This window comes from Phyllobates terribilis, unplaced genomic scaffold (genome assembly GCF_046119375.1).
Source record: "Phyllobates terribilis strain yellow unplaced genomic scaffold, ASM4611937v1 Scaffold_8__6_contigs__length_399053987, whole genome shotgun sequence".
NCBI classification, from domain to species: Eukaryota; Metazoa; Chordata; class Amphibia; order Anura; family Dendrobatidae; genus Phyllobates; species Phyllobates terribilis.
The window spans coordinates 169,838,285-169,864,162 of NW_027362768.1; the positions used below are offsets into that span (position 1 = coordinate 169,838,285).

At 41.0% G+C, this 25,878-nt stretch overlaps 1 protein-coding gene across 3 annotated transcripts in view; it reads left to right on the top strand.

The window, feature by feature from the left end:
- Positions 1-1,163: 1,163 nt before the first annotated feature.
- Positions 1,164-25,878, top strand: part of PRKAA2 (protein kinase AMP-activated catalytic subunit alpha 2) — a 46,642-nt gene continuing 21,927 nt past the window's right edge. Inside the window, exons 1-3 of one of the 3 annotated variants that reach the window (XM_073643704.1) lie at positions 1,164-1,321; positions 22,081-22,222; positions 24,714-24,807. In XM_073643704.1, the coding sequence (XP_073499805.1) occupies positions 24,748-24,807 (60 nt within the window). In that variant the 5' untranslated portion in view covers positions 1,164-1,321; positions 22,081-22,222; positions 24,714-24,747. Of the gene's footprint in view, positions 1,322-1,386; positions 1,542-13,100; positions 13,448-22,080; positions 22,223-24,713; positions 24,808-25,878 lie in introns of those variants that run through there. The other 2 variants (XM_073643703.1, XM_073643702.1) reach the window with 2 other exon arrangements.

The window sequence follows — 25,878 nt, forward strand, 5'->3', positions numbered from 1 at the left end:
TTATTCTTTAAAAAAAAAAATCATTATTTCTAACCTTGTCAATGTCTGGACTATATTTTCTATTCATTTTGCAACTCCTTTGATAAATAAAAGGTATGAGTTTTCATGGAAAACACAAAATTGTCTGGGTGACCCCAAACTTTTGAACGGTAGTGTATGTTGTGGTATACGTACACTAACTATGAACAATCAAATCTCTCCCTAGCTCAGCAGCAGCTCTCCCTACACTGTCTGATCCGGAGTGACTGTGACGAGCATGGGGGCGCCAGGTCTGATATAGACCTGATGGCGCTGTGTGGCCAGTCAGTCACTGTAATGCCCACAACCAACATGGCCACGGCATTACAGTGAGTGGCAGGCAATCCCTGCATTTTCATTGGCTCTCTAAAGAGCGCCAAACATGCAGGGAGGGGACCCGAGCTCCCGCCCGAGCAACCCGGAAATACGCGCCGAGCATGTCGAGCAGTGAGATGCTCGGGTGAGTACTGAGCAGTGGCGAGCACGTTCACTCATCACTACACTCTACCCTTCCTCTTTATTCTCTCAGGGCTAGAGATAGCAGCTGTGAGGGGATTGTACACAGAGGAGAGAGGGGAAAGTATGTAATGTTTTATGGAGGGCAGAGAAAACAGGCTATGGGTAAGGAGAAAAGTGCATGGAGGGCAAATAAGTGAGGAACTGGAGGTGTACTGATACATGACAGCAGCACCCTGGATACCTCCCTGTCAGCCTGTATTACTGAGAGAGACACTCCCAAAAAAAAGAATAATCTGAACCTTGATCATGATGCAACGTGCATATCAGGAAGTCTGAAAATGAATGAAAGAAGATTGGAGACTGAAACTCAGCACAGTCCATGCCGGGTTACTCTGATAATGCAGCAAATACCTCTAACATTATCACCCAAAGTCTTTTAAGGTCAGCCCCGGCTGATGAACGCTGCCTGAGTATAGAGGAAGTAGGGCACCCTGTTACCATGTGATTTTCCAGGAGTTTGCCTCATCTTCTCCTTGGCTTTGCTCCAGAAAGGTGTGTAATTATCTTCCCAGCAATTTTTGTCTAGAATCCAGCAACCAGCTACTTACAAGCTCAGTCCTGTTAATACTAGTTGCACTATCGGCTCTGCTGTGTCAAGTTACAAGTTAAGAAAATTCGTCTCAGCTATCTAGGTGCCAGATAATCAAGTCTTCTCATCTATTCCTATCTGCAATCCAGCAATCAGCTTCTACTATACAGCTCACTCCAGACAGCCGTGCCGGTACTGCATTCTCAGCTCTGCTGTGCCGAGTTGCATGCTTACAGACTCATCTCTGCTATCAAGGTACCTGATAATAATTTTGGTTCTGTTATTCTGGTGCTATCGCACATTTACAATCCTGCCAGTCCTGTGAGTAACTACAGCCCTGCTGCAAGATTCCCGATCACTAGAGGATGTCATAGAGGAAAGGACAATTGCAGACAATGGTCTCTGTTCTGTATCACCCCATGGAAGCACCATATGTACAGTATATGGCTACATCAATGACCCTGCGCCCTCAGCAGTGAGTATCAGCAGCAATGACCACTCATCTAATTGACTCGGTAGAAGGAGATGCTCCCCGTCCTCCATCGGCTCCTCCCTATGGCCGGATCATGCACATAATAAGCCGACAGGTCCAATACTGTTATACGTATATACTGTAGTGCACTGTACAAGTAATCATAAGATTGCATCTTCCCTAAAGAGGCCCCTGTGCAAAACAACAATGGGCCCTTGGTGGTCCATTAGATGCTAATAATGCACAATTCCTCCAGCCTTGGAGGTGGTGGTGGTCTCCTTACCTCTTGGGTCCCTGTGCGGCTGCCCAGATTGCACCAATGTTATGTTCACCCCTGTTGGTATCAACCCCATTAAAAACAAAGGCTGAATTGCCCTCCTTCTACAAAATGGAACAGAGATCAACCAAAAACTCCATTGTTCCTCTAAATGGTTCTGATAAAAGTTTTATCTGATAACACCCGTTTTCAATATACCCCAAAATAGTGCAATCAATTAATATAATTGGTCCCTCAAAAAAACAAACAAAAAAAAACACATACTGTAGATGAACACTAAAGTAAAGAAGTCCTAAATCTGTGCCATCATAAGACTAAATATTTCCTACAATGACGGGATTCCTCGCAGTTCTTCAGATAAATTTTCCAGATTTGACAAAACTTTTAAATAACAACTAATCAGTGTCCAACCCTTGTGAACCTTCCCGTGGATCTGGGTCTATAGCTGCTCACAAAATTCTGCCACTTATCTCAGGATCACATTAGTTGAGCAGATAGAATGGCAGCATTACCTACGGTATATAAATGGTATGAGCCATTAGTTATGTGTACAGTATGGCAGCAGTATCTGTATTCACCGTATAACAGAATTGGTGATCAGCACAGACTACAGAGTGGCCGTTTTATCTATGTACAGTGTATGGAAATATTGGTTCTGAGTACAGTATGGCAACATTATTAATATAAACAGTAAGATGGCATTAATTATGTGTACAGTATGGCAGCATTCTCAACTTACAGTATTAGTTAAGTAAATTTTGGGATAACTCCATCTCCATGGGATCGCTTTCGGGACGTTATAATATTGCTTGTGTCTCCGTTTCTCAGACACTATCCTGGGGCTAGTAAAATTTTCTGTGGGGTCTCGGCTTCTGATGTGCGACGGATCCAGATGAAACATTTTTGGTGACATAATTAAAGACTTTATGAGGTGACACTGGCATTTACTAGAAATGTTTCTATTCCCTCAATCCAAAAACCTGAAAGATTTATTACGCCTTCAACATCGACAAGGGCTGCAAATGGCAGAAGGCAATAATGGCTCCTCACACTGCGGAGATGCTCTACTTAAATCATTCACCACCAGGAATGAGAGAAGGGGCTTGTACCTGGGAAAACGAGTCATGGAAACACTGATCACCCAACGTCACCATCACTCCAGGCTTCACTGATATCTGTGTTTTTGCACCTGCGTCTTTTCCTCCGTCCACACCTCGCCTTCACCTAAGATGACATTTCTTCTTTTAATCTGCGTTGAAAACGTTTAGGAACTTAAGTTGTGGATGGATTTATTGGAATATTTACACAAGTTTTATGTTTCTGGCTCATTACTGCTACCTCTCATAGGTCTACCGCCATTTCTTGGAAAGCTGGGTGATAACCAACATAGCCGACTCCGAGTCTGCCCCGGCGGGGCTGTGATGGCGGCCATGTTCCTAGTTTATGTTTTATTTATAAAAACAAAATAAAAAATATTTATACATCTAATGTTTTCTTTAAAGCTGGTTCCTCCCCATTTTGAGATCCCCCCTCATTCTATATAAAAAAGAATCTTACTAGTCCTTTCTAGTCCTAAATATATAAGAGATAGCAGAGGAAATTGCAGAACCACTAGTCAGAATCTTTGGAAAATCCTGGAGAACAAGAGAGGTCTCAGAAGATTGGAGAAGGGCAAATGTTGTCCCTATCTTTAAAAAAAGGAAAGATGGAGCCAGGAAATTACAGGCCAGTAATACTTACTTCTATACCAGGAAAGATCTTTGAACAGATTATTAAACAGCATGTATGTAAGTACTTGGATAAGAATAAAATAATTAACCAGAGCCAGCATGGGTTTGTAGCAAACAAGTGATGCCAGACTAATCTAATTTCCTTCTATGATGGAATCACTGACTGGGTGGATCAGGGAAATGCAGTAGATATAGTATATCTCGACTTCAGCAAAGAATTTAATAAAGTGTCTAATACTATCCTTTTTGAAAAAATGACCAAGTATGGGATTGACAAGGCTATGGTTAGGGGGATTCATAACTGGCTCAGTGATCGTACTCAAAGAGTGGTAATAAATGGTTGCACATCCAATTGGAAGATTGTTTCAAGTGGGGTAACACAAGGCTCCGTCCTGGCCCCAGTGTTGTTAAACATTTTATAAAAATCTAGATAATGGAACGAAGGTAAACAAATCAAATTTGCAGACGATGCAAAGCTAGGAGGGATAGCTAACACTAGAGAAGACAGAGAGAGGATTCAGAAGGATCTAGATAAGCGACTAAGAGAATGGTAAGATTCTACATCTGGGCAAGAAAAACTGAAATTACATCTACAGGATGAGAGGAATAGAACTAAACAACAACACATGTGAAAAAGACTTTGTTATACTAATAGATCACAGACTGCACATGAGTCAACAGTGTGATTCAGCAGCAAAAAAGGCAAACACAGATTTGAGATGTATTAAGAGAAGCATAGAGCCTAGATCACGTGAAGTAATTATGTCCCTCTACTCCTTCTTGGTCAGACCTCATCAGGAATACTGTGTCCAGTTCGGGGCAAGACATTTTAAAAAAGACATCCAAAAACTGGAGCAAGTTTAGAGAAGAGCTACCAGGATGGTGATCGGACTGCAAACTATATCCTACGAGGAATGGTTAAGGGTTTGGGAATGTTTAGCTTGCAAGAAAGAAAACTGAGAGGAGACTTAATAGCTGTCTACAAATATCTGAAGGGATGTCACACTGTAGAGAGATCATCCTTATTCTCATTTGCACATGGAAACATGAGAGGCAATGGAATGAAGGTGAAAGGGAGAAGATACAGATGAGGGTGATCAATGAGTGGAACAGGCGGCCACGAGAGGTTGTGAGGTCTCCTTCAATGGAAGTCTTCAGAGGCTGGACTTCTGTCTGAGATGGTTTAGTGAATCCTGCATTGAGCCGGGGGTTGGACACGATGACCCTGGAGGTCCTTTCCAACTCTAACATTCTAGAATTCTATTGTTTAATTCTAGGTCATTCTGTCCTTGCTACAATAGAGATCAGCCTTCCATGCACTGACTTTCTTTCTTTTGAGTTTCAGCTTAACTCCAATTTTCATTTTTGCACTTTTGTTCCTCCCACTCTTCATCCAAGAGCCCTAATTCTTTTATTTTTGCATTGGCATTACCATTTAAGGGCAGACAAGTTTTGGATGACATCCTTCATTTTACCATACAATGTACTGAAAAATGGTAAAAAAATCCAAAGTGCAATGAAATGGAAAAAAAACAAGTAACTCTGAGGCTGTGTGCCCACAATGCGTTTTTTAAGCGTTTCCACAGCGGCAAAAACGCTGCAGAAACGCTTAAAAAACTCATGGTAGAAGGCCTGCCATGTTCCCCAATGATAATCCGCATGTGCTGTGCACATGCTGCGGAAATTTCTGCTGCGGGTTATCATTACGGAAAAAAACGCAGCACTATCAATTATTTTGCGGAAGCGCTGCCTTTTCACCGCCATTGACTTGCATTGGAATGCATGTAATCCGCATCACTGCATCTGTACATGCGGAATCCAAGCGTTTCAATGTGCGGATGATACCCGGGTGTGGAGGACAGGAGCCTCTCCTCCGGACCTGGGTACCATAGAAGCTGTAAAAAAAAAGAATAAAATAAAAAATAAATATTATACTTACCTTCTGATGGCCCGCGGTGTGCTCGTCTTCACTTGCCGGCAGCTCACGTTGGACTGAAGGACCTGCGCTGACGTCATTTAGTCATGTGACGGCAGGTCCTTTAGTGTACCGCGAGCTGTCAGCAAGACTGCGGGGGCCATCAGAAGGTAAGTATAGATTTATTTTTTTATTTTTTAGCATTCTTTAAGGTCACACTATATCAATCCATGCCGGTTGCATGGATTTATATAGTATGACCAAGTTATCAAGCACTTTCCAAGTGATGCTAAAATCGCTTGGAAAGCGCTTGTCAACCCGCATGCGGAAATGCATGTGAAGAACGCTTCACATCCGCATGTCCCTGGCAGGAAACCGCATGTACAATCCGCATGTACAATCCGCATGTACAATCCGCATGCATTTTTTCTGCCAGAGAGATGCAGAAACGCTCAGGAAGAAATCTTAAGCATTTCTGCATCGTGGGCACATAGCCTAAGGCATGGATTTATATAGTGTGACCGTAGAGAATGTTTAAAAATAAAAAAATCTATACTTACCTTCCGATGGCCCCCGGAGTCTTGCTTCACTCTCGTCCTCTCATGCCGGCAGATCACGGTACACTGAAGGACCTACCGACGTCAGCGTCGCATGACCCGTCACATGACTATGACGTCACCACAGGTCCTCCAGTCCATCGCGATCTGCTGGCATGAGAGGAGGAGCGTACCGGGGGCCGCCAGAAGGTAAGTGGTAAGTATAACATTTATTTTTTATTTTATTCTTTTTTTTACAGGTTCCATGGTACCCGGGTCCGGAGGAGAGTCTCCTCTTCTCTAGACCCGGGTACCATCTGCACATTGAACGCATGCATTCAGCATGTCCTTATCTAGTAAAGCGGAATACATGCGTTCTAATGCAAGTCAATGGCGGCGAAAACGCAGCGCTTCCGCAAAATAATTGGTAGTGCTGCGTTTTTTTCCGCAATGATAATCCACAGCGGAAATTTCCGCAGCCTGTGCACAGCACATGCGGATTATCATTGGGGAACATGGCAGACCTTCTACCATGCATTTTTTAAGCGTTTCTGCAGAGTTTTTGCCGCTGCGGAAACGCTTAAAAAACGCATCGTGGGCACACAGCCTAACACAGTTTTTTCGGTTTTGTTTTACATTTTTATGTGTTCATTGTGTTATAAAAAAAATGACTTGCAACACAGTTCTCCAGGTCAGTACAATTACAGCAATACCAAGCTCATGTAGTTTTTCTTTTTTTGTTTTAGTGGTGAAAAAAAGATACATAAATCTGTAAAAAACATATGCTTTGGCTTGCCATTTACTAAGACCTGTAACATTTTTATTTTCCCGTCAATGGACATGTTTCAAGAATTGTTTTTTGTGTGCCTGGCTGTAGTTTTTATTGACGTTTTGATCTTTATTTATTGTACTTTTTTAGAAGATGCGGCAACCAAAAAATAGCATTTTTGGCATTTCGATTTTTTTTATTTATTTTTCGTTTCACACCATTTACTATGTACAGGTTAAATGATGTAGTATTTTCATAGATTGACTCTTACAGATGCGACAATATACAACTGGGTCCAGAAATATTTGGACAGTGACCGAATCTTCGTGATTTCAGCTCTGCATGCCAGTATTTTTTTAGTTAAAATTAAACAACTGAGATGCGATTGAAGTGAAGATTATCAGGTTTAATTAAAGAGGCTGAACAGAAATCTCCCATGAAATGTTTAGAAATTGCAGCCATTTTTCTATGAAACCTCCTCATTTCAGGGGCTCAAAAGTAATTGGATAAATGAACTTTACCATAAATAAAATGTCAATTTTTAATACTTTGTAGAGAATCCTTTGTAGGCAATGATGGCCTGAAGTCTGGATGTCAAACGCTGGGTTTCCTCCTGTGTGAGGTTTTGACGCCTTTACTGCAGATGACTTCAGTTGTTGCTTGTTTCTGGATCTTTCTGCCTTAAGTATTGTCTTCATCCTTTCCCAAGATGTTTTGGGTCATTGTCCATCTGTCCTATGAAGCATCATCCAATCAACCTTGCTGTATTTGGTTGAATCTGAAGCTAGCTACTTCTGTCTTCAGTCACATCATCAATGACCCCTAGTGACCCGATGCCACTGGAAGCCATGCATGCCCGCGCCATCACTGCCTCCACCATGTCTTAAAGAGGGTGTAGTATGCTATGGATCTTGAGCCATTCCAAGCCTTCTTCAGACTTTATCCTTCCCATCATTCTGATACAGTTTTATCTTAGTTTTGCTTTTCCAGATCTGGATGACTTCTATAGATAATTTTTGGCAAAGTCTAATCTGGTCCTTCTATTTTTAAGATTGATTAATGATTTGCACCTTGTGGTGAACCTTCTGTATTTGCTCTCATGAAGTCTTCTCTTTATGGTAGACCTAGATACTGAGACAACGAATTCCTGGAGAGTGTTCTTCACTTGGTGGATGTTGTGAAGGGGTTTTACTTCACCATGGAAAGGAGTCTGCAATCATCAACCATTGTTGGCTTTCATGGACGTCCAGGCCTTTTTGAATTCACAAGCTCACCAGTGTGCTCCTTTTTTTTTGCAGAATGTACCAAACTGTTGATTTGGCCTCTCCTAACATTTTTGCTATCTCTCTGATGGATTTATTTTTTTTTTCAACCTAACGAAGGTCTGTTTCACTTATATTAAGAGCTCCTTTCGCCGCATGTTGTGGGTTCACAGCAACAGCTTCCAAATGCAAATGCTACACCTGGAATCAGCTCCAGACCTTTTACCTGCTTAATTGAGGATGGATTAACCACCTGGAAATAGGTCATGCAGACCATTAAAGAGATTTTGAGATAATTGTGCAATTACCTTTGGTCCCTTGAAAAAGAGGCAACTACATATTTGTTATGATCTGCAACAAGTACTAAGGAAAGAAAGAGGAAAGCTATCCCTACAGTAAGACTAACCTGAATCCCTACGATGTAGTGGGCTGCCTGTTCCTTGCGAACAGACCCGCCTTAGTCCTCGGCTAGTCTGAACGAAGACCTATAGCATAAAGGAAGGGGTCTCTAAAAGAACTAAGGACTGAAACAAAAATTAGACACCTCCTGAACAGAGAAGGTTGTTGCAGAACACAAAAAGATAAACTGACAAAAAGGTACTAGAGGTCCCAGAAGGACCAAGCAAACTGACATAGATAGGCACAGAAGCACCTGGCTAGCAAAACAGTCAAACAACACTGAAGTCCAGCACAGCCAAAATGGCGGAGCTGGAATATAAAGGCAGATGGTCACGTGACCCCAAAACACAAGATGGAAAAAACAAACAGGAGGGTTCTAACAATATTAAAGAGCTGTAATTCCTAAACCCTTCCTCCAATTAGAATGTGAAGACCGCCAAATTAAAGATGAGAGTCGGCACTCTAAGCCGAGATTGATTATATACCTGGATCTTGATAATCAGATAAAATTCCAAAACTTGCATCACTGTCCAAATATTTCTGGACAATTAGGTCCAAAAATATGATACAAACCATGATTCTCAGAAGAGATGACTTTCTTTATCAAAATGTTTCATTGATCTGTAATATAACTTCTAGCAGATGATATTGTTATCTATATTATACCTAATATTGCAGATAAATTACACCCCCAATTGTCTTCTGATAAAATTCACTGCTTAGTGCATGAAGCAAAGCCTCCACACACAGCTATATGTCCTGTCATGAGAGGTGCCGAGCTCATGTATGAAGCCGGAGGGTTTTCCTGGCTGCAGTTTCTTTTTCGCTTTCCAAATTGAGTTGCATTAAACTAATTCTCTTCAAAAGACACATTCAAAGTGAAGGAAATATTTATGGCATGATGTAGGCTGCTTTTATTTTCATTTTTGCCTCGGATTTAAACAAGCGTGACACGTGAAAGGTCTTATTCATGAGTCTTTGGGCTCCAATCCATAAAAATATTGAGTTTAGTGAACTGAAAAGGCAAATTTTCTCTTTCCACATAGGAATTTATTTGAACGTCTCTGTTTTTCTATGAGTAAGAAGATTAACCTCCGAAATGTGTCAGAATGATTGTAAAATATTAGAAGAATACGTAAATTCCTACTGTAGATTCTGCAACCAAAAAGCTCTTTACCTTTCCTTTTTTAATGCCTAACGTTGCACTCAGATATTTTATGTTAACTTCCATAATAAACTTGTGTGTGACCATTAGGGCGCATTCCCACGGGACGAAATGCAGCAGATTTTTCGGACAGAAAACCCGCTGCATTTTATAGCACAAGTGTTGTGCAAGTTAAGATTAGGAGTCTCATGTACAATATCAGCAGTGTGAACTGTCTGGTGCTGATGATTTGATGCCATCACAGATTACACCCTTCATATTTCATAAAATGCGTCGTTTAACTGTATCATTTTTCTACTGATATCCACAGCGGATTTCACTGCAGCATTTCGCATCAATAAGTGTTTTAGAGTGCATCGATACTACTTTATCAATATGCAGCCGATTTCTCATTCAGGTGATGCAGAAAAAGTCTGATGCCGAAAGTGACTGTGTTGTTGCAAGTTTAGAATCTGCAGCGATGGTTATTTTGTGCTGTGGATATTAAAACCCACAGCAATGGTGTAGGGTGAAATGTGTCACATTGAAATCCGTCCCTAGAAACAAATTTACAAGAATAATGCTCATAATAGGAAGAAGAAACCCAGTGAGCAGTAATTAATCACTCATGTCCTACTGCAAATAGCCTCTTCGGTAGGAAGACAGCAACTCTAGTACCAACATTTGGACTTTGCAATCCTAAAAGTCATTATTGACCCTTTAAACGGAACCTGCCAGCTCGTACATGCTCCCCAATCTACAGGCACCATGTATCAGGCAGTGGCTGCACGACTTCAGCTTTTAAAGCCGCCGAGGACCGAGCCGCACAGGAGACTGGTCAGGCAGACCCCCGGTGGCTTCTCTGCTGCTGCCAGTGATTGACAGGTCTCTTCCTGCATGTGTGTATCTGGAGAGACCTGTCACTAGAGGGGAGCGGGCAGGGAGAAGCTGTCGGGGACCCGCCTTTTCAATTAGTTTCCAATGCAACTTTATTCCTGGCGGCTTTTAAAGTATGTTTTTCTCTGAAACGCAGCTGAATTTCTAAGTGGTACTTTTGAATGGAAAGTCTTCCGAGCCATATAATATACCATATCACTGCAGATATAGGAACATAAGTACCCCGATTCAAGATTTGCATATTTTTAAGTCACTTTTTTTCTTGTCTTGTCTTTTTGCGATGGTGGATTATGGACCAAATTGATCAAAATTGGAGCACAATGTTTGATGAATTGGTGCAGATTCAAAGACCCTGATTAATCAAGTAGTTTTGCAAGTTTTCTGGTGTAAAACTACTGTGTAGTTGCACAAAAAAATTCAGCAACTTTTGACAATTTTATGCCAGTCTCGACCAAGTCCAACAATTTTTTTAAAGATGTGGGTGGAGCTTAAAGAGGAGGGGGTGTGGTCGAGCAAGGCCGACAAAGTCATTAAAATTTAAAACAGAAAGTGGTATAAATTACAAGAGAAATGTACTCCAGTCCCTGACATTTCTTGCGTTGTTACATGGCAGCAGAAAGTTAATGGGAGGACAACTAACTCTTCGTGAATTTTGAGAATCTTACGCCAGTGCACCCTTTATCAAGCCTGATATAAAATGACATTTTAGATCTAATCTTTTGGGTTTAGTTTTGATCCTTTTTAGAATAAAAGTCACCCAGTCCTTTCAATCAGCTTTAAAATGTCTGACGTTAGTTTTTTTTTGTACAAAATAAAAAAAAATTAGAAAGATTTTGGATTCCACTAGGCACAAATACGGCATTTAAAAAAAAAAATGATGAATTAGGTTAAAACCAAAACGGCTCCCATAATACTGAAAAAAAATATAAAGAAACTGATGAAACCAAGTAAAGTTAACCCCTTCTTGACATATACGCTGGGAATGGGTGTATAGAGTGGGCTCAGGAGCTGGACCCCCACTATACCCAGTCTGATGCCAGCAATGTTGTACTGCCAGCCCCTGCCTCTATTAGTGGCGATCAGAGCTAGTCTCAGCATACTACGCCTTCTCCAAGTGTACAATGGTACTCCACCCCATGCGACGCAATCGTGGAATGCCAATGGGTTGCCACTGGCTTCATAGTAGATCGTGATTTAAACTATGTACTGAAATATTGTGGCACTGCAGCAAAAAGAAGAAGGAAACTGGTGCTTGCAGGTTCAAGTCCCCCATGGGTATGTGCACATAACATCTTTTTTCGCCTGGAAGTCGCCTGCGCAAAACTGATGTGGAAAATGAACATACGGCACAGAAATATAAAAACGACTTGCTGTGCACATGTTCAGTCTTTTGTTGCGTCTTTTAACCACTTCTGGGTTCGGAAACCGTACAGCAGTTAAAAGAAGTAGCATGTTCATTCTTAGAAGAAACCATTAGTTAGTTATAGCTTAAACCATAGAACAAATACACAGGCGGCAGGGAAGCCGCAAACACGATGGCAAGACCACCAGTGAAGCCGCTTCAGGAAAAAGACCGCCGTCTTCACCTAGGAAAGCCTTGACAGGTCAGCTGGCATCTTAAAGATGTTGTGTGTGCACACTCTTAGTGTGCTAAGGAAAAAAGTAGAAAAAAAAACAATGTTTTTTAGAAATATTAAAAAAATAATAATTAAAAACTAAAATCCCCACTCAATTGAAAAAGAGATATTTGGTGCCAGTACATTCATAAAAGCCTGATCTATCAAAATATAAAATCATTTAAGCCATACAGGAAATATACAGCAAAAAAAAACAATAAAGCAAAAAACATTGAAAGACCAGAATTGCAATTTTACAGTTGCTATTTATGTATCCCAAAATTATATGAATAAAAATGTCAGCTTGCTACATAAAAACAAGCTCTCACAAATCCATTGACGGCAAAGTGAAAAATTTACTGGAGTCCGAATAACACTAATCTAATTTTTTTTACACTAATGTCTGAATCTTTCTCACTACTAAAATGAATAAAAACTATACAAGTTTAGCATCGCCGTAATCACACTGACTCGGAGAATAGTTTTATCAGATCATTTTTACTGCACAATCAACACCGTAATAACAACCCCCCCCCCCCCAAAAAAAAAACAAAAAAAAACAATGACTTAAACAATGACTTGTATGGCTATATAGACAGAAAAAACATAAAGTTATGACTCTCTGGAATAATGAGAAGAAAAAATAAATTAAAGCTGAAAAATGAACATTAGTCGTGACGGGAAGTGATTAACGTAAACAAAGGGGCAAATGAAATAATGAATAATGCATACATTAAAAAAAACAACTTTATTTTTTCTGCCAGAAAAAGGGTGCAAAAGCATTGATGAATTTCCCCTGTAGTAGTCAGCAGTCTGGGTGATTATATTGGGATCTGTAAAGACTAGCATAGTATATGTCACTGAGAAACTGTAAAGAAGGACAAGTCAATGACAGTGGGTGGATACTGATAATGTAATCCTGAGTAGTCTGATCCTTCCTACCCCACCTTGTAAGCTCCATTCCTGTAGCCAGGAGGGTTGGCACTTGCTCTGCATAACAAGCAGGGTGCCCCTGCCACTCTGCCTGGCACCCCTCCCCTGAGTCCATTCTAGCCTGGAACTTTGTGTTTATGTTTGGAATAGTCAACATCAACTCTGCACCTTTAACTCTTTGTGCTGCCCTGCTGCCCACTCCACCCTCTCAGCAGCTGCTCAGCCTGTCAGGTCAGACCCTGTGGCGTTTGACAAATGCCAGTCGGGAGCAGTCAGGCAGGAGCCAGCCGGGCATTCCCTCTCCCAGCTGCATTGTGGGTACAAGCAGGATGCAAAGATGGCTGAGAAGCAGAAGCACGATGGACGGGTTAAGATAGGACACTACGTCCTGGGGGACACCCTGGGCGTCGGGACCTTCGGGAAAGTGAAGAGCTGAGTGCCTTTTCCTTTTTTTCTCGTCTATTGTAATGACCTTGCTGTGCTGGGTAAGCTGCAGGCAGGTTGGGCGGAGAGCAGGAACACTTACGCTGATTGCGTAACGGTGGGCTCAGCCCTGGCCAGCGCGGCGGCTGCGTACTGAGCTCTGTGAATAGCAATTGATACATTGTAACTAGAACGCTCTGGATGCGGCGCCGCCGCCGCTGCTCTTATTTCTTGCGACAGTCACTTGTCTCCTAAAACTGTGGCTGTAGTAGGGGGTGAAGAAGGTCTTTCTGGGGGGCTATTTACACGTATATGCTCAGCAGGTGTTATAATGTAAAGTGTAATGGGGGGGGAGGGGGTGTGCAGGGTTGTGGATTTATATACTGCTTATAGGTGGAGTTGGGGTTATTTTAAATGACCAGAGACAATATCAGTGGTCTTTCTATAAGATTAATGTAATGATTGCCTGACATTTCTTCTGGGTTGTGCCCCCTGGTGTCAGTAAAGGAAGGTTATGCGTAAAGGTGCTTTCTCAACATCATAAATAAGTAAAATTGCAAAGCAACTTTTGCAAGTTAGTTGTTATTAAAAATCCTTTGTGTTCTCGAGAACAGAGGGACTTTTTAATTTTGTTTGCAAATTGCCTCTTCACAGAAATACAGCACTTGAACTCTATAGCGCCACCTATTGGCAGCAGCAATCCTACAAGTCACAATCAACCCTTTAACGAGTCGTGCAATATGACTTAGGATAAAATTAATTTTGTTTACAACTCGTGGTCTAGGTTACCGACCACCTCTGCGGTGTTATCAGTGGTGTTTGATTCTCATAGGCAAGGAGCACAGAGCTTACAAGCTCTTTGTAATGCTGTAGAAGTAAAGCTGCGTCTCTGCTTGCAGCGTCAGAGAGCGCACACTTTGGGCCAACGCTGCACTCGTACCACTGGTCAAAACTTTCAATCAATCAGAAACACACCTTCCACAAGGGGTAGAGGAGTCATCTGTTCCTCAACAATAATCTTGAGACAACCCCTTTAATCGGAAACTTTGTAACTGGTATATAATTAACCATTTGTGACCCAGGGTCAAGGCAGGCATTATATACCTGGATTTTTATTTTAAAGGGAATCTGTCACTAAGTTTTTGCTACCTCATTGCAGAGCAGCATAATGTAGGAAAATAGACTCTGAATCCAACCATGTATCAATTTACTGTAGATCTTAAAAAGAGGAGTATAGCACAGCAATATGTTACAAACAATTATCAATGCTTTATTAGACATAAAACACAGAAATAAATAAAGTGCAGACATAGAGGTAGTTTCAGATGGTATAATTCTTCCAGGTCAGAAAGACATAATACATTTATAACAATTCTAGCTGGCCTAACTATAGGTGTTTGTAGTGCCAGAAAATCAGAAAAGGAGGGTTAAAATCACAAAATGTGCCATATATCCACCAGAATATAGATATAATCATACCCTCCCCAAAAGCTACATGAAGGATGAATGGAAAGAGAACATATCAACATTGATAATAATCACAGCATATAGCCTGTTCAAGTCCATTCATCCAGTGATGAAAGTGGCCTGAGACGCTGCGAAACGTGCGTCGGGCAACCACTTTCACAACTCCCATGCTCCTTGTGTGACACGCTGTGCTTCCCTGGTAGGTAATAATTCCCTTTTGCAATACATCACTGGATGAATAGACTTGAACAAGCTATATGCTGTGATTATTATCAGTTTTGATATGTTCTCTTTCCATTCATCCTTCATGTAGCTTTTGGGGAGGGCTAAATATTCTGGTGGATTTATGGCACATTTTGTGATTTTAGCCCTCTTTTTCTGATTTTCTGGCACTACAAACACCTATAGTTAGGCCATTTTTGGGCAGTGTGCAATTGTGGCGCATCTCAGAATTGTTATGAATGTATAATTATGTCTTTTCCACCTGGAAGCATTATACCATCTGACACTACCTCTATGTCTGCACTTTATTTATTTCTGTGTTTTATGTCTAATAAAGCATTGATAATTGTTTGCAACATATTGCTGTGCTATACTCCTCTTTTTACAATTTGATTCCTCAGCTTGCATGTGGACAATTGTCTGTTCAATTTTACAGAGCACTGTCCACTTTCTTGATATTTATGGCATTTTTCTGTTATTTAGTTTACTGTAGATGTAGAATGCAGCAGAGCTGAGAAAGCTTCCCCCGCCCACACCAGGCTCACTGTGTACATTGTCTATAGACAGTGAGTTGCTTATCACAGGAGGGGGCGGAATCAGACAACTTGGCAAGCCTGCAGCTAGTCACAGCAATGATGTCTTCATGATAAAACCTTTACTGTAAGTAAATAACAGCACACAGCCTGATAAGTGACACATGGTTGAATTCAGTGTTTTAACCCCAACCTTATGCTGTCCTCAGATTACATAGTAAAAAGCTGCTGACCGATTCCCTTTAGTTCTGGATTGCACACAATCTTTAATATAACAACTACCTGGCTTTATGGGCAAGTAATAGCTTCCCCAGCACTGGCTGGCAGCAGACCCTGCATCCACCTTAGGTCATACACTAAAGCCACCTGTTTCAATAACCTCTTGCTTTAATAAGGCGTTGGCAGTTTTTTAAGGGGTTAATTAGAATTAAGTGGGTCTTACCAGGTAAACTGTGAAGGTAGGGTGTTTGTGTACATGTGGTTGGGGCACACTTGGAGTGGTTACATAAATATCCTGGGGCTCTTCCTTTTGGAGCAGATGATTGACAGGCGATACCTACATCTGTGCTGTGACCCAAGGGACAGTAGAGGGTTTTGCTCCATTACATATTGTTGCAACACACTAATCTTTAGAGTCTTTTTAGGGGGTTAAATAAATATCCAGAGCTACACTGCCTCTTCCTAGAGGGATAGCTGCCTATGACTGACAGGAATTACCCACATCTGTGCAGGACCCTAAAGGGATAGCACGGAAAGAGACTGTAACATTGTTTCTTTGCAGAATTTACCCTTAAGGAGGACCTGTCACTGGTTAATAATATTTATTTGTTACCTGGTGTAAATGTTTCAGTTCTTCTAAACCTGGAGTTATTTTACTTTTGTTGCTGCACCACTATTTTCTTGATATTCTCTGTATATAAACCTAGTATTGTTACTCAAGTGGCCTTTGTCCTTAAAAAGACGACCACAGAGAAGAGTTGAGGATCACGGCCACTTGGCTAAATAGTCCAGATTTACATACAGGGTATACAGGGCTATATCTCATGAAAGGAGAACAGAAAGGAGCAAGAACAAAAGAAAAACAATGCCAGATTCACAAAAATGGCATTTACACCAGGCATTAAAAATTACATATTTATTAAATTAAGTGATAGGTCTATTAGAAATATTTTAAAAACAGCTGGAAAGGCAGTTCTTCTTCCACCTGCAAATTCTGCGTAGATGTTTTGGTTGTTCTGTTGTTTGTTCGTTTTTACAAGCAGCTGGCATGTGACCAATGAAGCCAATCAGTGCCCTTAGAGTTCATGCGCTCCCACCACTGAGTTCCCATGCCAGCAGTAAGGCATGTGACCACTGATTGACTGCAGAGGTCGGTCACCTGTGAGTCGCTTGTAAACAAAATCTGGGAATAACACTAAAGTATCCATGCTGGATATGTACACAGTGACTGCACCAGCAGAATAGTGAGTGCTGCTCTGGAGTATAATACAGGATGTAACTCAGGATCAGTACTGGATCAGTAATGTAATGTATTGTAATGCAGCGACTTGCTGGCAATACGGTAATGGTCCAGGATGTGTGTTTTACCTGACCATGTACCTTCCCCCTCAGGTGACTGGTCACATGATTGTGACATAGCACAGGTCCTGCACACACAGAATGTCTGTCTGATCACATGACTGTGACATCAGCAAGGTCCTGTCAGTGTGTGTGTGTGTGTGTGTGCACTGGATGCATATATAAACCCTGCTTGATGGGAGACAGGTGTGTTCTGTGAGAGAGGCGTAAGGCCTGTTCCCGTGTGTGTGGGACACCGACCATGTGAGGCCGAGTGAAGCCTGGTGCCTGAAAGGCAGAGCCTGGATCCTGTGTGGATGCTAGTGGCCTTGGAAGGCAGAGCCTGGATCCTGTGTGGATGTCAGTGGCCTTTGAGAGAACGACGGCTGGAGACCCCTACCTGGGAAGCTGCAAAGCCACAGTGGTGGCGGAGTAATGGACTGAGACAGCTAAACCCGGCAAAGGTAATACCCTGTGTTATATGGACATTAATATGGACATTGCTATATGATTACCTTGCTGAAAGCTGTACCTGGAGCAAGTGGGCCGGTGTGTCACTTGGCTCATGAATATTATATATATGTGTGTCGGCGTGCCACTGAGTTGGACCCGGTCATATGCGGTTTATGAAGTAATAAACTGCTGAGCATTGTTTAAAAACGGAAAGACATTGCACGTGTGCATTGATTGTCGCAGCGAAGCGAGTATCCCCATTATGATGTCTAGCGCTGCCTTACAGTATGTACACAGTGACCGCACCAGCAGAATAGTGAGTGCAGCTCTGGAGTATAATACAGGATGTAACTCAGGATCAGTACAGGATCAGTAATGTAATGTATGTACACAGTGACTACACCAGCAGAATAGTGAGTGCAGCTCTGGAGTATAATACAGGATGTAACTCAGGATCAGTACAGGATCAGTAATGTAATGCATGTACACAGTGACTGCACCAGCTGAATAGTGAATGCAGCTCTGGAGTATAATACAGGATGTAACTCAGGATCAGTACAGGATAAGTAATGTACTGTATGTACACAGTGACTGCATCAGCAGAATAGTGAGTGCAGCTCTGGAGTATAATACAGGATGTAACTCAGGATCAGTACAGGATCAGTAATGTAATGTATGTACACAGTGACTGCACCAGCAGAATAGTGAATGCAGCTCTGGAGTATAATACAGGATGTAACTCAGGATCAGTACAGGATAAGTAATGTACTGTATGTACACAGTGACTGCATCAGCAGAATAGTGAATGCAGCTCTGGAGTATAGTACAGGATGTAACTCAGGAGAAGTATGGTATAAGTAATCTCAAGTACCTACATTACAGCATTATTAATTATAGCCAATTACTTTCAATATAACCAATCAGAAATAGTCAGATATATGGTCATGCCAGCTGTTCCGCTTTTATGGTAGGTAACCAGTATGGCGCTGCTAAATGACTTTTGTTGGTTTTGGCTTTTTTTTTCAGGAAATTCTCACTGGTCCTTTACTTTGCTCCTTCTGTTCAATCAAACATTTTCCACCATTAGTGACATTTACTGAAATCCACCTGCATTTTACAGTCTCCTCAATTATAATTCATTCCTTCAAGGCTCCACTAATTATGTCTAAAAGTTTTCAGAAATTGGCTCCTGGTGGCAGAGTGACACCTTCGTGCTTGTGTCATTCAATGTTTACAAAACACGAACGGCAAAATATTTATCAAATAAAACTCAAAACGTCGAGGCGTTCGCTTTCAGTGTTTGGAGGCAATGGAGTAAAAGGGCATTTTGGTTTAGAACTACTGAACTTTCCAGACTATATCAGGGGAAATTCATAAATAGCCATTTCTTAATATATTCCTATAATCAGAATTAATTTTTCAAGTCTCCTGCCTGCAAATGGGTTAGCTTAATAGATGCTTTGTTTATGACAGACCCCTGAATTAGAAAGAATGGGGGCATCATTGCTTTTTAAAGTAAAGAAATAGAGAGTAATGCTGCTATAATAATGCCCCTGTGCAGGCTAAATACTACCACTATATAGTGCCAAATTATGGTGCTATAAAATTCCAATACATTACTGCCATATGGTGCATATATATTATCATCGTGCAGTCTAACCACGACAGTAACTTGTAATGTCTCCATATAGTATAACCTGGACTCACTATAAATTGTGAAATAAAACAATATATAGAGTGCTCATATAATACAACCAAAACATTGGTGTTTCATAATTGGAGGGTGTATATATTCTATATTTTCTATAATGTGAATTCCATATCAAACAATATATAGAATACTTGTATAGTACTGCCACATAGTGCATATGAAATAGCACCATCCACTGGAATCCATGATAAGATAATAGTAAAAGCCCCAGTGCATTATCCCAATTTGCTACAATCTGGATACACTATAAATCTTGGTGTAAAAAATATATAGATTGCCCAAATAATACTGCCATATAGTGTATAGTGCCATACAGTGGAGACATGATAATATGGGTGGAGGCTCTAGTGCAATTTATTCATCTGCTATAATCTGGATATATTATAAATCGTGATATATTTTATTGCCAGTGGAACCAAGACAGCGGTGTGATAACATTGGTGCAGGGTGTTGGTAGCCTCAGTGTAATGTCCCATTTTGTTACAATATGGATACACTATAAATCCTGATATAAAACAGTAAATACAATGGTTGTGTAATATTGCCATACAGTACATATATGATCGCATCATATAGTAGAAACATGACAGTACTTTGAGAACATAGGTGTAGAGTGGGGGAGGCCCCAGTGGAATTTCCACCTTTCCTATAATCTGGATACACTATATATCTTTATGTAAAGTAATATATACACTGCTCATATAATACTACCATTTAGTGCCTAGATACTAGCACTAGTGGATTCGTGATAACATGGATGCCAGGTGGTGGAGGCTTTAGTGTAATTTTCCAATTTGCTTTAATTTTGAATAAATTCTAAATTATGATTTCTCACTCTATACAATGCCCATGTATTACTGACATATAGTGCATATATAACAGCATTATACAGTTATATGAAAAAGTTTGGGCACCCCTATTAATCTTAAGCTTAATGTTTTTATAAAAATTGGTGTTTTTGCAACAGCTATTTCAGTTTGATATATGTAATAACTGTTGGACACAGTAATGTTTCTGCCTTGAAATGAGGTTTATTGTTTTAACAGAAAATGTGCAATCTGCATTCAAACAAAATTTGACAGGTGCATAAGTATGGGCACCTCACCAGAAAAGTGACATTAATATTTAGTAGATCCTCCTTTTGCGATAATAACAGCCTCTAGTCGCTTCCTGTAGCTTTTAATGATTTCCTGGATCCTGGATGAAGGTATTTTTGACCATTCCTCTTTACAAAACAATTCCAGTTCAGTTAAGTTTGATGGTCGCCGAGCATGGACAGCCCTCTTCAAATGATCCCACAGATGTTCAATGATATTCAGGTCTGGGGACTGGGATGGCCATTCCAGAACATTGTAATTGTTCCTCTGCATGAATGCCTGAGTAGATTTGGAGCGGTGTTTTGGATCATTGTCTTGCTCAATTATCCATCCCCTGCGTAACTTCAATTTTGTCACTGATTCTTGAACATTATTGTCAAGAATCTGCTGATACTGAGTGGAATCCATGCGTCCCTCAACTTTAACAAGATTCCCGGTGCCGGCATTGGCCACACAGCCCCAAAGCATGATGGAACCTCCACCAAATTTTACTGTTGGTAGCAAGTGTTTTTCTTGGAATGCTGTGTTTCTTTGCCGCCATGCATAAAGCCTTTTTGTATGACCAAACAACTCAATCTTGGTTTCATCAGTCCACAGGACCTTCTTCCAAAAAGAAATTGGCTTCTCCAAATGTGCTTTTGCATACCTCAGCCGACTCTGTTTGTGGCGTGCTTGCAGAAACGGCTTCTTTCGCATCACTCTCCCATACAGCTTCTCCTTGTGCAAAGTGCGTTGTATAGTTGACCGATGCACAGTGACACCATCTGCAGCAAGTTGATGCTGCAGCTCTCTGGAGGTGGTCTGAGGATTGTCCTTGACTGATCTCACCATTCTTCTTCTCTGCCTTTCTGATGTTTTTCTTGGCCTGCCACTTCTGGCCTTAACAAGAACTGTCCCTGTGTTCTTCCATTTTCTTACTATGTCCCTCACAGTGGAAACTGACAGGCTAAATCTCTGAGACAGCTTTTTGTATCCTTCCCCTGAACAACTATGTTGAATAATCTTTGTTTTCAGATCATTTGACAGTTGTTTTGAGGAGCCTATGATGCCACTCTTCAGAGGAGATTCAAACAGGAGAACAACTTGCAAGTGGCCACTTTAAGTAGCTTTTCTCATGATTGCATACACCTGGCTATGAAGTTCAAAGCTCAATGAGGTTGCAAAACCAAAAAAAGTGCTTTAGTAAGTCAGTAAAAAGTAGGTAGGAGTATTTAAAACAAGAAAATGATAAGGGTGCCCATACTTATGCACCTGTCAAATTTTGTTTGAATGCAGATTGCACATTTTCTGTTAGTACAATAAACCTCATTTCAAGGCAGAAACATTACGGTGTCCAACAGTTATTCCATATATCAAACTGAAATAGCTGTTGCAAAAACACCAATTTTAAGAAAACATTAAGCTTAAGATTAATAGGGGTGCCCAAACTTTTTCATATAACTGTATAGTGGAACCATGACGGTGCTATAATAACGAGGATGTCGGAGGCTCCAATGTAATTTCTCCATTTGCTATAATCTGTACACATTATAAATCTTGATATAAACATATCTATACAGAGCAGAAGATGCTAACATTAGTGGCCTCTTGTGTTGCTTTAGTGGGTGAACACCAGCTGACAGGACATAAAGTCGCAGTGAAGATCTTAAACAGACAGAAGATTCGGAGCCTGGATGTAGTTGGTAAAATCAAGCGGGAGATCCAGAATCTGAAGCTTTTTCGACACCCGCATATAATTAAACTGTAAGTATCTCATTCCGTGTCATAGAGTAAATGCTTCCTTTACTTATCTACCCAGCACTGATACTGAATCGTCTTATACTCCAGTCACATCCAAAGCTGCAGCTAGAATTGTAGCTCCTGTTAATTATTAGATTGCAGAACCTCAGACCTCATACTGTGCTGCAGCGCATTGTGCGAATGGCTTAAAGGGAATCTGTCAGCAGGTTTTTGCTATCTCATCTGAGAGCAGCCTGATGTAGTCAAAGAGAAGCTGAATCCAACGATGTGTCACTTAGATTACTGGGTGCAGCTGTTGTGACACAATCAGAGATTTTAGATTTAGCAATGAAGCAAAGCTGATGAAGCTAACCCCTCCCAAAACAGCCTCTCTGTGTCCATGGTCCATAGACAGTGAGGTACTTATCACAGGAGGGGGCGTGTCAGACTAGCATGAGCATGGTTCTGTGTCCCAGCAATGATTAGCTCCTGGTGCTAAAATAATCATTGCAAGCAAACAAAACCACTGAGCTTGATAAGAGAGGCATCCCTGAAATCTGTGGTTTAACCCCTACCTCACGCTGTCTTCAGATTACATAGCAAAAACCTGCTGACCGATTCCCTTTAAGGCCTCCATACATATTAGACTAATGTCGGACGATGATCTAATGTATATGGGGTTGCCGGCCGACTGGCGGTCGGGAGAAATGTCAATCGCACATGTCTGATTCTAGATTGCCAATCACATTGTTCTCCTGGAGATCAGCCTCCAGCCAACGTGCCAGTCAGCACTTTCTCATAGAGAACTCAGGAGGGTGCTCTGACGACCGATCGCTCCTATGTATGGGAAAAGCCGCTGAGGTGGCTGTCAGCCAAATGATCGGTCAAAGCATGGTTTGGCCGACAGCCATCTAATGTGTATGAATAGCTTAAACATAGTTCTGCTAAAGTACCGACGGACTCCAGCCGCTCCCTGCTCACTAACTTCACAGTAGCGGGGAACCCCTTTAATAAGCATTGCATTATAATAATGATATAATAATATTATAATAATCGTACAATAATAATAGTAAACATCAGTGCTATTATTATTAACGCTCCTGCTATTATCCTCCCTCCGGTAAGCTCGTGTTTCCATATCACCCGCTGCACTTGGTATATAAACATTGGCCTTCTTGTTTGTGACCTTCATGCGTCGCTATCTCTGATTCTGGCTTCGTGTTTATACAAAAATATGTTCCCTGTGGATTTTGCCGGAGACGTCCTGCTGGGTCTGCAGGGTCTTACTGTGTCTGATTCACCTAAAAATAAAAAAGATCCAAATATAATACAAGCCTGAAGTATTTCCTTGTATTATGTGAAGAGGAAACAGACTTCATATTAGGATTTCCTATTCTGCATTGAGATACATCTTCTCTTTTTACACCACTGAGGCTTATTATGGTCCTTGCCTTGTGCAACCCACAGAATCTCTTCTGTACTCACACAGCAGTGCCAATACATGATCCACCATGCCCACCCTGTACAGTATAGCAGTATGTACACACCTTAGTGCCTATGGATCATGCATTGTACCCATGTAGAGGGAAATATGCACCACAATGCCCATATTCTATATAAGAACAGCATATATTACCTTGGTAACATTAGAATCAGGTGGTAAAAGGTCTAGTGCCATATCCCTATTCTCTATTACGTGTTTAGCGTTATATACAATGCAAATTTAATCCTGCCATATAGTGCATAGCACCATAAAGTGGAGCCATGACAGTGCCTTGATAATATGGGTGCTGGAGGTTCTAGTGACAATTTTGCATCTGCTGTAATCTGGATAGAATATAAATCTTGATATAAAACAATATATACAGAGAACTGCCCATAGACTTACTATTTGTACACTGACACATACAAGAGCAGTGTTTTGTGCAATCAGTGGTGGTCTCGGTTTCCGAACTCCACGTGTTGTTGCCAGAGGACTGCCGGATGACACATAGTACATAGCGTGTAAGAGTAGGTGAGTGTAGTTTTATTTATTACACCACCTTAAGCTCATTAAGGTTATCTTTTAAGCAGTGGGCAACCCCTTTTAGGTTTTCCATAACCATAATCCACCACTGGGGCAATATAAAACACTTACTAGAGAGCAGCACCATCTGTATTTCTCACTCTGATCCTCCTTTATTCTCCCCCTTCCCTCTATTCAACAGGCAGCTGTCATCTGATCTCTCAGTGAGCTGGTAGACTGCCTTTTTTTTTGTTGTTTTATAGCAAGACTGATTTTAGCCGTGGATGATGAGTTCAGGAGTCAGGGGAGAAGACAGACAAAGGGCTCAAAAGTGCTGAAAGGACCAGTTTGCTCTGAAAAGATAAAATGCATAGTTTGTTATATTCCTTTGTGCTATTGATTTATGCAAAGTTTGTTTAATCGACAATGACTTGTAACTATTATATAATCTGTCTGCTCATGGTACTGACTGGTTCACATATAATTCAGTGTCATCATATTGTCTTGAAGGTACCAGGTGATCAGCACCCCTACAGATTTCTTCATGGTGATGGAATATGTATCTGGTGGAGAGCTGTTTGACTATATATGCAAACATGGGCGGGTGAGTCCAGCCGTACACGTGAGTTGTGTGAGCCTTAATGAAGTGCAGCCCAAGCTATGGATGTGCTTTAAATTCTGCCAAACCTCCTTGTCCTTTTCCTCTGCTCAGTACCAATACCGAAGGACCCAAGTCATTTACTGAAAAGCTGTAGTTGCAAAAAATCATCCATCTCTAATGTTCATCTCAGACCTGAATTATTTTGTCCCTGCATTGTTGTTGGCAGCAGAGATGAGATAAGTAGCCTGGCAGCGTTCACTCCTGGCTGGCTCCATCTCATCCTGCACTACTAATCAGATTTGTTTGCACTAGTAATCAGCAAAGTATTTTTTTGCACAATTACAATGTTACAAGTGATTGTTGGAGGTTGTGAAAAAAAATCGCAAAAATAGAAATTCCACTAAATATACGTATTATTGATCTTTTTACAAGCAGGACTACCTATTGCTACCATTTAGGATACGTTCCCACTCCTTCAGGACAATCATACATAAGAAAATACAGTTCTTATGTATGGTTGTCCTGAAGAAGGAGTCGGAGTGACTCTGAAACGCGTTGACATCTCACTTCATTAGTGGATTGTCATTACTCCAGTAAGCGCAGAATAACTTCTATTTTCCTGAATTGTTATGAATTTCCCCCGAATTCTAGATTTTGAAGAATCCAAAGTTTTTGGAATTCACTTCCCAAAAATCCATCAAAATTAGTGTCAGGAAAATGGAAATTATTCTGCGCTTACTGGAGTAATGACAATGGTTTATTGTCAACGCGTTTCAGAGTCACACTGACTCCATCAGGACAACTATACATAAGAACCCTAAGGTTCTTATGTATGGCTGTCCTGAAGAAGGAGTCGGTGTGACTCTGAAACGCGTTGAGAATAAACCTGCATCTCACTCCATTAGTGGATTGTCATTACTCCAGTAAGAGCAGAATAACTTCTATTTTCCCGACACTAATTCCTGCCATTTGTTGGAAGCTGCAGCATCTGGATTATAGGCTTTTTAACTGTTGTGTCTCTAACAACCCTATAAGGTGAGCGCTATTGCCTTTCCTCTATAGTTTATCTACTTG